This window comes from Bos mutus, chromosome 16, assembly GCF_027580195.1.
Source record: "Bos mutus isolate GX-2022 chromosome 16, NWIPB_WYAK_1.1, whole genome shotgun sequence".
In the NCBI taxonomy this organism is placed as follows: Eukaryota; Metazoa; Chordata; class Mammalia; order Artiodactyla; family Bovidae; genus Bos; species Bos mutus.
Genome location: NC_091632.1, coordinates 61871549 through 61886823, shown reverse-complemented (window position 1 = coordinate 61886823; position 15275 = coordinate 61871549). Strand labels below are relative to the sequence as shown.

Sequence of the window (15275 nt, the reverse complement as noted above, 5' to 3'; positions counted from 1 at the left end):
CGTTTCAGAGCAGGGTGGGCCATGTTGGAAGTTCAGGTGCAGGCTTTGGTGGGGTTCATCAGAGCAGGGCCACCCAGGACTCTGTGCCCAAGGATGAAGCTGGAAACAAGGAATACGGCCCAGCCCTGAGGGAATTGTTGTTGTTCAGCTGCTAAATGGTGCCCGACTCTTTGCAACCCCATGGACTGTAGCACGCCAGGCTTCCCTGTCTTTCACCATCCCCTGGAGTTTGCTCAGACTCATGTCCATTGAGTCATTGATGCCATCCAATCATTTCAGCCTCTGTCGCCCCCTTCTCCTCCTGCCCTCAATCTTTCCCAGCATCACAGGGCTGTGACAAGGTAGGCAGAAAAGCCCTGGGTCCCAGAACTCACTCTCACCCTGCAGGTGAACGGGCTAGGGAACCCTGAAAGCCAAAGATGCCTGGGGAAAAAAACAAGGAGGCCCCCTCAGAGGGTCAGGGACCTAGCACTGCCCAGCATCCTCAGCTCCCGGGAGAGGAGCCACAGCGGTTCCCAAATGCCTTTGCTCCGGCACCACCGCCACTGCCACCGCCGTACCCTCGCACCGGCACGAGTGCCGGGGACCTGGGCTCAGGACCCAGACTGTGTCTGCCGGCTTGGAGGCAAGTTATCCAGCACTTGAACAGGGATGGGTTGTCTGAAGGGGAGGTTCCAGAGAGAAGACTCCCTGCCAGAGTCAGAGAGGGCAGAGACCTGGCTCACCAGGTTATCTCACCATTCCAGCTGGCTCCAGGCATATTTTGAAATGTCTCCCTCATTCCAGCAGGGGCTATCTTTTTTATCCTGCTCACGTGTGGGAGGCGTCAGCTTTCAGTGGTGGTTCACTCATCCGAGTCTGCAGAGTTCCTCACCCATTGCTCTTGTTCTGTCTGAAACAGTGACGTTGAAACTCATTTTCCCTAGGGGCGGCACACGGAGGAATCGACTCGTGTGTGTGGTATAACCCAAAATGTCAGTATATGCATTACTATAGATAAGAGCATACCCAGCCTAACATTCCATTCTTCAGCTCACTCTGCACCCCACTCTCTCCCTGGATGTGATACACAGAGTGTGAAAGCTGAGCCGAACAGAAGGTGGGGTGGGGGGTGGGGACTGTCCAGAGGATGAGTTCTTATCTAACACATGAATTGCGTAAGTCATTTTTTTTTCTCCAGCTTTACTGAGATAACTCAAATATAACATTGAGTAAGTTTCAGGTGTACAACATGATGATTAGATCCGCACATATATTGTGAAATGATTTCCGTAATAAGGCTAATGAGCACATCCTTCACCGCACATAATTTCCATTGTATCACTGTTGTTATCATGAGAGCATTTGAGATTTTTCTCTCTTAACAATTTTCAAGTGTAAATACAGTATTATTAACTAGAGATGTCATAATGTACATTACAGACATTTTTTTCCCCTTGGAGCTCGAAGTTTGTACCCTTTGACTGCCTGAAGGTGGTCACATATTTCCCCCACCCCACGGCAGCCACCAGTCTCCTCTCCGTTACTTTCTTTGTAAAATATTTACTGCACCAGGTCTTGGTTGCGGCATGTGGGATCCGGTTCCCCCACCAGTGAGCAAACCTGGGCCCCTCACATGGGGAACGTGGAGTCTTAGCCACCGGACCACCAGGGAGGTGCCCTACTTTCTGTTTCCAGCAATTCCTAGCTTATTAAATTTCATTTACAAGGGAGATTATGCAGTATTTATCTTTCTCTGTCTGACTTACTTCACTTACTATTAATACCCTCAAGTTTCATCCATGTTGTCTAAAAATTGCAGAATTTCCTTCTTTTTATGGTTAAATAATATTCTGTCATATAGATATACCACATTTTCTTTCTTTTTAAAAATGGTCCATGGGGTCTCAAAGAATTGGACACAACCGAGTGACTGAGTACACACATACAGACATGGCATTGGTTTATAACTTTATATAAGTTTTAACGTGTGCATGAAGAAGAAAGGCTGTTTACGGGTTTCCTGATCAAGGTCCACATGTCCCAGCAAGTTAAACCCAGCAGAGGCTGGTTTGCATCCGTTGGAGTCACACACATTTAAGACCTTTGTCTAGAGTTTCAGTCCACCTGGACCAGTAGTCATTTAGTCAGTTCCCTCTTGTTCCACAGCAGAAAGACTTGGAAGACCTTTTGCTTTAACCAGGGAAGTCTTTGACCAAAACACAGTCCCAAAGTGAGCAATGTATGAGCCCTAGCAGCAGAGGAGGTCCCTACACCAGCCTCACCAGGATTTTGGGGACTGGGGATTTTCATACATTGGCCAGATGCTCTTTCCCAGGGTTCTTTGTACCAAACAAACTCCTTTTGGGGTCGGGGGTAGCACCATCTCTTGGACCAAAAGAATTTGGCTAGACTTGGATATTGTCTAGAAATTGCTGGGTCCTGAGTGGGGGCAGAGGGAGGTTTTTTTTTCTTTTTTTAATGTTTATTTGGTTGCTCCGAGTCTTAGTTGCGGCACCTGGAATCTTTAGTTGCTGCATGCAAACTCTTAGTTGCGGCGTGTGGGATCTAGTTCCCTGACTAGGGATCGAACCCAGGTCTTTTGCATTAGGAGCTTGAAGTCTCAGCCTCTGGACCACCAGGGAAGTCCCCGAGAGGGAGGGTTTTGATGAAATAGAAAGCTAGAGGGGAGCTTTGGAGTGGGTGGCAAAGGCTTTTCTGAGTGTGCCCTTGTTTGTTTCTTGGCAGGTTTTGGCTGGTGATAAAGGAAGATGGACACATGGTGACTGGCCGGCAGGAACCTCAGCTTGTGCTGGTCTCCATCACCTATGAGGACGATTGCCTGATCCTCAGGGCTCCAGGCATGGACCAGCTGGTTTTGCCGACCAAACTGCTTTCTTCAAACAAGCTCCATGACTGCAGGTGCTCTGCTCTGGGGCTCCGGGGACCTGTGCCAGGACTCATTTCTATTTAGGCTCTTCCCTGTGCTCCACTTTGCTACACTTTGTACAGTAGATGATGAAACTGGTAAAGGAAATATTTAAGAGAAGTCTAGTCTATTTGGGGATCAAGCCAGTGGTCAAGTGTGAGTGCTTGATCACATTTGTGAAATAGAAATAGATCACACAGTGAAATAGAATACTGCATTAAGGATATTTAGATTTGCTTTCATCAGATACGGCAAGACATGCAGACACAGAAATGACTGTCATGATGTTTTTTTTAATATTCACACATGCCTAGAAACCAGAGGCCCATGCCATGCAGGACCACATGGGGAAATACCGGGGTCTGCCAGGAGGCAGAGAGGGCAGAGGAAACTGCAAGACTCTTTATTCTGGTTTCTGCAGGCTCTGGGAAAATTGGCCCTGGGGCACAGGGGCTGTCCTTGGTTGTCTGGTATCTGACACTGGTGATTAGAGCAGGGGAAGGTGACCAGGGTGTAAAATGCCACGGGGGAGGTGGTTGGAGTGAGGACTTTGGATTGGCTGGTTTGCATATGAAAGCCCAGTGTTTCACTATCTCTCTGAATTGGTTAGCCCTGGAAGGGGGAGTTCCTTCAGCGTCACCAAGTCCCAAGATATCAAAGCATCAAAAATAGAAAAAGTAATACGAATATAGAGAGGATACAGAGGGCCAGTCTTTAGGGTTTGTCTCCTTTTGTTCAAGTAGCAGGGACTTCTATTCAGAATTGCCAGGCAGACAAGGGCATTCATTAGTGGAGATGTTCCCGCCTGTATCTCTGGGTTGAATGATATGGATGCTGAGGCTTTTCCTGCTGACTCTTGTGGCCCCTGAGGTCTGAGATTGAGACTAAGGCATCAGGAGGTATGAGATTTGACCTCTGGCCAGACATGCACCTCAAGCCTGGGCTTCCTTTCAGTCTGTGGGACCCTTGCAGGGCCATCAGTTGCATGACTTTTCAAGGTCTTATCCTGTGCTAGCAGGGCATTTCCTAGAGGTTTAGACACTTGTCATGGGTGCTCCCTTTGTAACCACCTGAGAATTCTCAGCATGTGGAAATTGGAGAGTCTTGGAATGCTCCCTGTACCCTCATGGTGTGCTTTTATTAGCTAAGTGTCTGAACTGAAAACCATCACTCCAGGTTCTAGAGTTTTGAAAGCCTGAAGCAATCATTCATTGACTACAGTATTTCAGTTAATTATCTCAGTAAGTTTATGAGGCAGATATCAGTACACTTTACAAATGAGGAGACCAAGCTCAGAAAAAGTAAAGGAGATTCCTTAACAGAACCATAGGGATGGGGATGCAGTGTCGTGGATTTGATTAACTTTCATTGTTAGTTTCTTTAACCAGCTTTCCCTGTTCACCTTATGTGGTGTTGTTTTATTTTTTGAGAGTGATTGTAGAGCAGTAGGGCTTCTTAATTATCATGATTTATGAACGATTGATGTCTAAAAAGTCCAAACGTATTTTCAGGTGTGAGAAAGAAATTACTTAAAACCTGGACAGTCCAACAGAAGTTTTTTTTTTTTTTTTCTTTATAACTAAAGTAATAGTTTGCTTTGAAGAAGAAATTTCTCCAGCTGGGTTTCATTCCATTATGAGATATATTGACCACTGACAATATCATATAATTAAATATTTGATATGTGAGGAATCTACATAAAGTATGGAAATGAAAGTCGCTCAGTCATGTCCGACTCTTTGTGACCCATGGACTACACAGTCCGTGGAATTCTCCAGGCCTGAATAATGGAGTGGGTAGCCTTTCCCTTCTCCAGGGGATCTTCCCAACCCAGGGATTTGAACCCAAGTCTCCAGCATTGCAGGTGGATTCTTTACCAGCTGAGCCACAAGGGAAGCCCAAGAATACTGGAGTGGGTAACCTAACCCTTCTCCAGCGGATCTTCCCGACCCAGAAATGGAACCAGGGTCTCCTTCCTGCATTGCAGGCGGATTCTTTACCAACTGAGCTATCAGGGAAGCCCCACATAAAGTATATGTAAGTTATAAAACATAATACTGAAACAAACACCTGTAGCACCATACCCAACTTAGGAAATACAACATGAATGGATTTATTTCAAGTACCTTCATGATGTCCTGCCCCTCAGAGAAACCAGGGTCCCGAATTTCTTTTTCTCCTGGTTCCTGCTACTCTCCTTTTTATATATGGATGTGCTCCTAGATAATATATGGTTAAGTTTTGCTTCAAGTTTATAAAATGTCATTATGCAATATGTATTCTTCTGTAGCTGCCTGTTCTTTTCAACGTTATAAGGTTCATCTGTGGCTTGTGGCAGGAAGCTATAGTTGAGTTTTTTCACTGCTGTGTAGTTTCCATTGTATGACTTTGCTATAACTTCTTGCTGCTCTTCTCCATTAACTCATGTCATTTTGCAGTTTTTTTTCTAATATGAAAAATGTCCTAAGAACGTTTTTGTACATATCTTTAATTCTTTAGAGCATGAGCTTAGGAGTAGAATTACTGAGTCATTGGGTATCTGCATGTTAATTTTGATAAGGAAATATCTAATCGGTTCCCAAAATTGTACCAATTTATACCTCATCAGAGTAAGGGTTAATTGCCTCATGTCCTCATCAATTAGATTTGTTACCAGTCCTCATCATCTGGCTTTTCTTATATTTTTAATTCTGCAAGTATCTTTAAAATGAATTAGGTGGTATCTCTTTGTGGTTTTAATTTGCATTTCTAGGCATTCCATTAAAATCTGGAGGCTAAATATTTTTTCTTTATAGTTGTTGGTTCCTTGTGTTCTTTTTGTCTATGAAATTATTTTTTATGTTTCATGCCCAAGTTTTCCCTATTGATGGGGAGTTCTTTAGGTTGGATCTATACAAATCTTTGGTCAATTTTAAGAGATGCAAAATCCTGCTTTGTGATTTTTTAAATCTTTTTTATGGTATCTTCTGAAAAATAGACATTTAAAATTTTATGATATTCAAAGTAATTAACCTTTTGAGGGGGAATTAGCCCTTTTTTATGTGTCTTAAGAAATATACTCTATTCCAAAGTTATAAAAAATTCTCCTACTATTCTTTTTCTAAAACTATTGAAGTTTTGCCTTTCTTACTTATGTTTTTGCATCTAAAGTTTATTTATTTATTTTTTTATTGTTGATTTTTGATGGTGATTTGAGGTAGAAATTCAATTTGATTTTCTTATACAGTTATCAAGTGTTCCAGTATTTTATTGAACAATCATTTGTTTCCCAGTGATCTATAATGCCACCTGCATTGTGGCATCTTAAGATCTTTTGCTGTTGCAAAAGTAATGTCTGACTCTTGCAATCCCATGGACTGCAGCCCGCCAGGCTTCTTTGTCCATGGGATTTTCCAGGCAAGAATACTGGAGTGGGTTGCTATTTCCGTGTCCAGGGGATCTTCCCTACCCAGGGATTGAATCTGCATCTCCTGCTTCTTTACCACTGAGCCACTTGCTTCTTTAGGAAGTGTCAGTTATTTTCTGAGCTCTCTCTCCTTTGCACTGGATTCTGTACCCATTCCTGATCCTATCTGTCACTGTCTTAATTTCTTTAACTTTATATCTTGATATAAAGTAAGATGAGTCTCATTATTTTATATTCCAAGTGTCTGGACTATCCTTGGACTTCACACTTTTATTTTTTAATCGATGGGACATTGTTACTGTTTTTATTTTATTTTTTTGGCCTCACTGTGTGGAAGGCAGGATCTTGGTTCTCCAAGCAGGGATCGAACCCATTCCCACTGTAGTAGAAGTGCAGAGTCCCAACCTCTGGACTGCCAGGGAATTTCTTCCTACAAATTTTAGAATCAACTTGTCAAATTCCATGTAAAATCCTTTTAGGATTTTGATTGGAATTGCACTGAATTTGAGGCTCCATTTAGGGCAAATTGAAATGAATTTATTTATTTATTTCAAGAGTGCCTGATTCATAGCAGGCCCTTAAATAAATGATGTCTCACATAGTTATCATCTTTATTGTCCATAGCCTCTCTATCCATGAATGTGTTATCTTTTCTCCCTTATTTGTGTCTTATTTTATTTCTTTAACAAAATTTCATAATTTTCTCTATAATAGAATTGTACATCTCTTGTTAGATTGAGTCCTAGACATCTGATCTCTTTGTCCTATTTTAAGTGACAACAATTAAAATTTTTTTCCATTTACATTTGATAGTTTTTATCCTTTATTATTGGTGAAACTTTCCAGTAAAACTACCTAGATTTTCTTTGTAAAACTCCATTCAAGCTTTTATGTCTTCTCAAATATTTTTAGTGAGTTATTTTGCTTTATGAATTAGTAGATCACTAACCTTGTTGTTGTTCAGTCGCTCAGTCGTGTCCAACTCTGTGTGACCCCATGGACTGCAGCATGCCAGGCTTCCCTGTCTTTCACTATCTCCCAGAGTTTGCTCAAACTCATGTCCATTGAGTCAGGGATGCCATCCAACCATCTCATCCTCTGTTGTCCCCTTTTCCTCCTGCCTTCAACCTTTCCCAGCATCAGAGTCTTTTCAAACGAGTTGGCTCTTTGCATCAAGTGACCAAAGTATTGGGGCTTCAGCTTCAGCATCAGTCCTTCCGATAAATATTCAGAGTTGTTTACCTTCAACCCTGAACTAAATTAGATTACTAACTAATGTAGTTCTGTTATGCTCACTCAGGGAGATGCGGTTCTTTTCTGTGGGGTGGTGATGATAGAACATTTCATTTAGAAATATGGAAGAAAGTGAACTTTTCATAAAATTCGGAGAGAATTGCAGGAGGTGGGATGACAGAAGGGTAGAGTCTGCAGCAGGGAGGGGAGGGAGGAAGGATCAGTTGGGGGTAACTTTCAGGGGCACTGGATAATCAGTCTTCCCCTGACCTGCTGGGTGCTCTCTGCTTCTCAAAGAGCCCGCACTAGGCTCACCGGAGTGGGTGGAAGTGTGTGCACTTACGCAGGAGGGCTGTCCTGAAGGGGGTTGAAGGAAGCACTCAGCCCGGGGAGCAGATCTGTACAGAGTAGTAAACTGGTGGAGGAGAGTTTTAGGGGAAAGGCTGAAGGCGGTGAGGGAGAGGATCATGAGAGGACCATGGGGTTGGAGCAGGGGTTAGTCAGAGTCCGAACAGTGGCTCCAAGAAGAGCGTTTAGAGAGAAGGCAAAGGTCCAAGAAACTTCAGAAGAACTGCATGGAGATTTGACAGTAGGTGGGGTGAGTCTAGCCATTAGACAAGGTGTGGGCCTCGGGGAGCATCTCACGGTCCATCTCGGATTCCCTCACATCCATCACCCCAGGGGCCTTCAGACTGGAGGAGGCACTCACAGGGAAGCAGACACCTCCCGTGGTATGTGAGGGCTGGGATCCCTTTAAGGGAGTCAGTTTCCAGATCCTTGAATCTTATAGGTTCTCTCTCCAGCTGTGATATTACCTGCAGGGGGCAAATTCTCTTCTCCACCTCTCCTTGGCACAGAGGAAAGGCTTGCCCATCCCTTGTCTTGGTAGAGAGCACAGCCCTGGGAGGGAAAAACCTGTGGGGCCAAGACAATAAAAGAATACTGGTATTGCTAAAGGAGAATCTTTCTAATGATGGGAGTAAAGTCATTGCACAAGATGGTGATTCAAAGTCTTTGTCTTACGCTAAAATGAAGGCCTGTCTAGTCAAATTGTTGCTGATAAATTATTAAAAACACTTTTAATGAATGATTACTAAATGCCAAAGATCATAGAACGATTCAAAGGATGAGTGGAATTATTATAAATCGACTTCTTTCATTCCATCTGTGAAGACAGTGAATCCTAAGAGTTCTCATCATAAGAAAAAAAGACCTTAAAAAAAATATGAGATGAGGACTGCTAACTAAACTTGTAATCATTTCACAATACATGTAAGTCAAGTCGTTATGCTCTATACCCTGAACTTATGCAGTGCTGTATGTCAATTATGTTTCAATAAAACTAGGAAAACATTTTTTTTCCCTTTGGCTGCCCCAGGTAGCATGTGAAACTTTCTCAACCGGGGTTGGAACCCATGCCTCCTACAGCAGAAGCATGGCATCTTAACCACTGGACCACTGGGGGAGTCCTAGACTGGGAAAAAATTTGAAAATAATTTTTAAAATGTGGGCCAGAAAAGAAGTCCTTCAGTTCAGTTCAGTTCAGTTCAGTTGCTCAATCATGTCCGACTCTGTGACCCCCTGAACCACAGCACGCCAGGCCTCCCTGTCCATCACCAACTCCCGGAGTCCACCCAAACCCATGTCCATTGAGTTGGAGATGCCATCCAACCATCTCATCCTCTGTCGTCCCCTTCTCCTCCTGCCCTCAATCTTTCCCAGCATCAGGGTCTTTTCAAATGAATCAGCTCTTCCCATCAGGTGGCCAAAGTATTGGAGTTTCAGCTTCAACATCAGTCCTTCCAATGAACACCCAGGACTTAATCATGTATTATTAAAAATAGTTTTTAAAAATAGCTATCAAACTTCCCTGGCATTTGAATTCCATTGCATGCTTTTAAAAGCATAATTTTATTTTATTTTAATATAATTTATATGTATTTATAATATTAAGATATGACATATAAATTATGATGTAATTTTACTTTAAATGTTAATATTTACAATTCAATGGAAATTTAATCTTTCATAATAAATTAAACTTATAAAAAATACAGATGGACCTAGAGAAAATCATACTAAGTAAAATAAGTCAGACAGTTCAGTCGCTCAGTTGTGTCTGACTCTGTGACCCCGTGAACTGCAGACAGAGGAAGACAAATATTATATGCTATCACATATATGTGAAATCTAACATATAATACAAATGAATCTATATACAAAACAGAAACAGAAACACAGACATAGAAAACAAACTTATTGTTTCCCAAGGGGAAAGTGAAGGAGAGAGGGAAAAATTAAGAGCCTGAGATGAACAGATATGAACTACAATACATAAAATAGATAAGCAACAAGGATTTGCTGTATAAAACAGGGACACGCACAGTGCATGCCTGCTCAGTCATGTCTGACTCTTCGTGACCCCCTGGACCGTAGCCCATCAGGCTTCTCTGTCTATGGACTTATCCAGGTGACAATACTGAATTGGGTTGCCATTTCCTCCTCCAGGGGATCTTCCTTACCCAGGGATTGAATTCCTGCATTGGCAGGTGGATTCTTTATGGCTACTTGGAAAGCCCATAAAACAGGGAACTATAGTCAATGTCTTGTGTAACTTGTAGTGGAAAATAACCTGGAAAAGTATATATATAACTCAATCATTTATATCTGAAACTAACACAATATTGTCAATCAACTATATTTCAGTTAAAAAAAAAAGAAGAAAAGTTTACATGTCAACTTGCAATTCTGTGAGGGGTACATAGCTTTTTTTAGGGGGGGAGGTATATAGCTTTTATCTTTTGAGGCTGCTCAAGCAAAAAAATCCTTGAAGACTACTTCATTATCTGGTGGAACCTGTGTCCACCTTGTGAAGCAGGTAATATATTATTATTTCCAATTTGTAACTGAGACAGAAGGTCAGAGGAGTTTAATGATTTGCTGAAAGTCATAAGATTAGAGAGGGTAGAGTTCCAGTTTGAACCAGGTCTACCAGACTCCAAGTTCAGGGCGTTTCTACCACACCATGGTCCCTCTCCCTTTCTGAAGCATCCTAAATCCTTGTGACTCAAAGTGTGGTCTGTGGACCAGCAGCCTAGGCATCCCGAAGCTGAGCATCAGGCTCCAGCCCAGCCTCTTGAAACAAAATTGGTATTTCAGCTTGTAACTGCATGAGTTGTGAGCATCTTACGGGTTCTTCCCTGCTCCCTCCCGCTCTGCTTCTGCCCAGTTTTGGCCCACGGACCACTCACCGTCTCCCAGGATAGTCAGATCCCAGCAGCCCAGCTCTTCCACCTTGACCCCACCACTCAGTGTGTTGAGGTACGAATGTAAACCCCCTGCTCTCTGTGACCTTTCCAGGGTGTTTGGTCTTGACATCCAGGGCAGGGACTGTGGCGACGAGGCTGCTCAGTGGTTCACCAGCTTCTTGAAAACGGACGCGTTCAGGCTGGTTCAGTTTGAAAAGAACATGAAGGCAAGAGCGTCAAATGAAATTTTCCCTTCTTTGGACAAGAATTACCAGGTGAGCTTGCGGGGAGCTGCCCTTCCCTTCCGGTTTCCTTCTGGGCCCACAAAGAGCCTCCTTTGGGGCTCCAGTTAGGAAGGACTGATGCTGAAGCTGAAGCTCCAATCCTTTGGCCACCTGATTCGAAGAACTGACTCATTGGAAAAGCCCCTGATGCTGGGAAAGGTTGAAGGCAGGAGGAGAAGGGGATGACAGAGGATGAGATGCTTGGATGGCATCACCAACTTGCTGGACATGAGTTTGAGCAAGCTCCGGGAGCTGGTGATGGGACAGGGAAGCCTGGTGTGCTGCAGTCCGTGGGGTTGCAAGGAGCAGGACACGACTGAGCGACTGAACTGAACAGAACTAAGGGGTGACCCAGGGGGCTTCTGAGGGCGCTACCTGGACAGGTGTCGAGGACAGAGAAGATGAGCTGGCAGGCCAAAGTGAGGTTTATGTGCTTATGTACTCAGTCATTCAGTCGTGTCCAACTCTTTGTGACCCCATGGACTGTAGCCCATCAGGCTCCCCTGTCCATGCTGCTGCTGCTACGTCACTTCAGTCGTGTCTGACTCTGTGTGACCCCATGAGGTTTTCTAAATCCAGGTCTTCTAAAATCACAGAAGCAGAGTTTATCCAAGTCCACCCTTCACAGTCAGTGAGGTGTGATCATTTCTGGTGTTTAAAAGGCACCTCACCTCCCCTGAGTCAGCTACAGCCCCCAAACCAAAGGCTTTGATTCTGCAGTGAGATGAGGCTCAAAATCCATCTCGGGGTGTCTCTCCCCACGATCCCTGAACTATAAGCTCCTTGAATGCAGGTGGTTTTATCTGCTGTATTCACGCTATTTCCCCTCCTAGAACAGTGTCTGATGCATAGGTGGTGCTTACTAAATGCACAGGAGTGAATGGCGCAACTAAAGGAAACCAGGGCTAGAGCAGAGCTGATTGGCAGCAGACCCTTCCCCTGTCTGGTGATGGTGGTGGTGATGTGGCAGAGGCTCCTGGGCGGGAGTGAGGAGCAAGAAATGGGGCTGCAGGGTAGCATTGGCCCTGCTGCTTTCTGTGTGTGGACAGGGAGCCCCATCTGCGCCCCCGGGGTGGGGGTGGGGGCTGGGGGCAGGAACCCTGCTCCGGCGCTGATCCGGCCGTTTCCAAGCCCGTGGAGTCACCTCTCCCTCCTGAACACAGCTCACCCCTTCTGCACTCTGGTGGGTCGGCTTCTGGGCTTCACCTAGCTTGGCGGCTGGGCTGAGCCCGTTCCACGGGCAGCGAGGCCTGACGGTGCTGTGTCCTTGGCGCAGGTGGCCTACCCGGACTGCAGCCCCGTCATGATCCTGTCGGAAGCCTCCCTGGCCGATCTGAATACCAGGATGGAGAAGAAAGTGAAAATAAACAATTTCAGGCCAAATATCGTGGTGACAGGCTGCAGTGCTTTTGAGGAGGTAAGCGGCTCTCTGCTTTTATGCATAATGTCTAGAGGTGCCCCCGGGTCAGCGCCAAGTCGGACTCTCTGAGGATGGCCAGGTTGGTGGTTTGAGAGATTCGCCTGCGTCTTGCGTGGAGTGGTTCACTTATTGCTGCCGCTATCTCCTCGCTGGCCTCCGGGGGGCGCTGCTCACCCTTTACTGCTCAGGCCCCAAAGCCAGCAATTGGAACTCCCAAACTAGCAAGACTGGGTCTAGACTGGGACTTTTCTGGTGGGTCAGCAATAAAGAATTCGCCTGCAACTCAGGAGAGGCAGGTTTCATCTCTGGGTGGGGAAGATCCCCTGGAGAAAAAAATTACAACTCTCTTGCCTGGGAAATTACTTGGACAGAGAAGCCTGGTAGGCTACAGTCCATGGGGTTGCAAAGAGTCAGATTGAGCAACTAAACAACAACAATGGAACTAGGCTAGAGTGTATTGATAACCACAGCTCAGAGATAGCTACACGGAAAAAAAAAATGTACCTGTACCATCCAGGAGCGCTGAAAGATTTGAGACTTCTGAAAGCTCCAGACCCCAGAGTGGAGGCCAGGAGGATACAGGAGATTACTTGTAAACCACAACCTGGAGACATGTCACTCTGTGGCCTGAATTATCTCCCAGAGGACTCATATGCTCTGCTATGTGGTTGAAACTAGAAATTTTCACCCTACAAAGACTCACCCCTTTTAGCCCTAAAAGGACAACCACATCAGCTCTTTGTACCTGTGACTTGTATGTGAAATATATATAGTTGTATGTTGCTCTGTAATAACAAGTACTAGGAATCCTATTAAACATCAGGATTGTATTATAAAGCTTAACTTTATAAGCACTGGAAATAACAGCAACCATTCGTTCATTGTTTACTGGGTACCAGACACAGAATCAATGGATGGCGTCATGCAAATTACTCTATTTGTTCCTTAGGACAGTGCTGTGAAGTCTATACTATTTTCTCCTTTTTATAAGGGAACAGAAGCTTGCAGGTGTTACACAACTTGTTAGGCATGGAAGTAGTGGCTTTGGATTAGAACCCAGGACTTACAGCTCCAGCTTCTGAGGAGTGGAGATGTTGATTCCAATCGAGAGATCCCAAGAAGCTAATTTTTAGAGGATCTTAAGTACCTTCTCAATTCTTTGCTCCCTTGGTTGATCCCCGCATCCTTCTGTGTGAGTAAAATGTGCCCCATTTGCTGGTAAATGTTGTTCTTTAGGATAAACCTTTGCATGGAGGCTAGTATAATCCTCGTACATGAAGATACTTCATTTGATAATAAAAGCAATAACTAGGGTATACAGAAGTTGTCTACTTGTTGATATTATCCTGTTGTTTGTTATCTAATATCTTGAATCCCTCTCTACATTTGTTAAAAAAATTTTTATTGATTTTAATTAAATTTTTTAATTAAAAATGATTTTTTTTAATTGACTGGCACTGTGGCCCATAATAAGAATCTTGGATACAGCGATGAAAAGATACAGACCCTGCCCTTCAGAATTTCCTGATAGGGGAGGAATGGCTGGGAGGCAATGGCAGGCCAGCATGAGGAGAGCTTTAATGCACGTACTTATCAGGGGCCAAGGATGCTTAGAAGTGCCTACACCTGCCTGGAGAAGGGAGGAGTGGGAGCAGAGAGGGGTCAGATCAAGCTACCCAGGAGCTGTGCTGTGAAGTGTGTTGTTGTGTGTGCTGGTGACGGGGAGCAAGGGTCACGGTGGGTAAAGGAGGCCACCAGTTAGAAGGCCTAAAAGCAGCACAGGCTGTTACATCAAGGGTGCCTGGGGTCATTTCAGAATCACAGGGACGCTGCAGGTAGAGGAGAAGTGGTATGAGGTGGCTGGACCTGGAGCTTGCTAGAGGCCACCATGCTGAGGAGGTTGAATTTTATTTTTTATAAAGTAAAAAATCTTTTTTTTGGGCAGCACTAGATCTTCATTGCGGCCAAGGGCTTTCTCTAGTTGTAGCACACAGGCTTAGTTGCCCCATAGCATGTGGATCTTAGTTCCCAGAACCAGAGATTGAACCCGTGTCCTCTGCATCACAAGGTGGACTCATAACCACTAGACTACCAGAGAAGTCCCAGGAGTTTAGATTTTATATTGTGGATAAGGAAGAGTTGGTAATGATTTTGAATGAGGAAGTAATTATTATTTTCACAGACCCAACAAATATGACCAAACTGCATGATACTGCGAGCTGCACGATTTTACCCTGGGCAGCTCTCTAGAAAGTGCTTGGAAAGTTAGGGAAACTGAGGCAGAAACATCCGTGCCATGCTTCGTCCCCAGAGGGCGATCAGCCCGCCTTACCTGAAACCTGGGTCAGAATTACGATCAGGCCCGTGACTGTGTGGGCAGCACCATCCCGGGTGACTCTTGTGCAAACAGTGCCCAGGAAAGTGCTGATTTAGGAGGCGGGGGGGGGGGCAAGGGTGACAGAGGGGGTGGGAGAAACAGGAGTGCTGACATGCTCTGGGCATCAGCCGCCTGATGGAAGAGACTTGGTTTCTCCCCCAGGAATAACCCAGATTTGGTGTCACCTGAATGGATACAATTTGAGGGGGCTCTTTATGAAAAGAAAATAACAAAACCAAGATTAAGTGCAGGGTCTCAAAAGGGTCCAGAGCTTGAGGCTCAAGCCTTTCCAGAGACATTCCCAGTAAACCCGCCTATTTCTCCCTGTTCTGTTTTTCTGTGCTGATGAATAGAGGGTGCAGAAGTTCAGAGTCATTAGATACTTGTTAAATACAGAAT

The 15275-nt window shown here is 44.6% G+C and overlaps 1 protein-coding gene across 1 annotated transcript in view; it reads left to right on the top strand.

The window, feature by feature from the left end:
* MTARC2 (mitochondrial amidoxime reducing component 2) overlaps positions 1–15275 on the top strand; it is a 42428-nt gene that overhangs the window by 10549 nt on the left and 16604 nt on the right. Inside the window, exons 2-4 of the mRNA XM_005905556.3 lie at positions 2728–2901; positions 10908–11070; positions 12356–12496. Coding sequence (XP_005905618.2) covers positions 2728–2901; positions 10908–11070; positions 12356–12496 — 478 coding nt within the window. The remainder of the gene's footprint in view (positions 1–2727; positions 2902–10907; positions 11071–12355; positions 12497–15275) is intronic.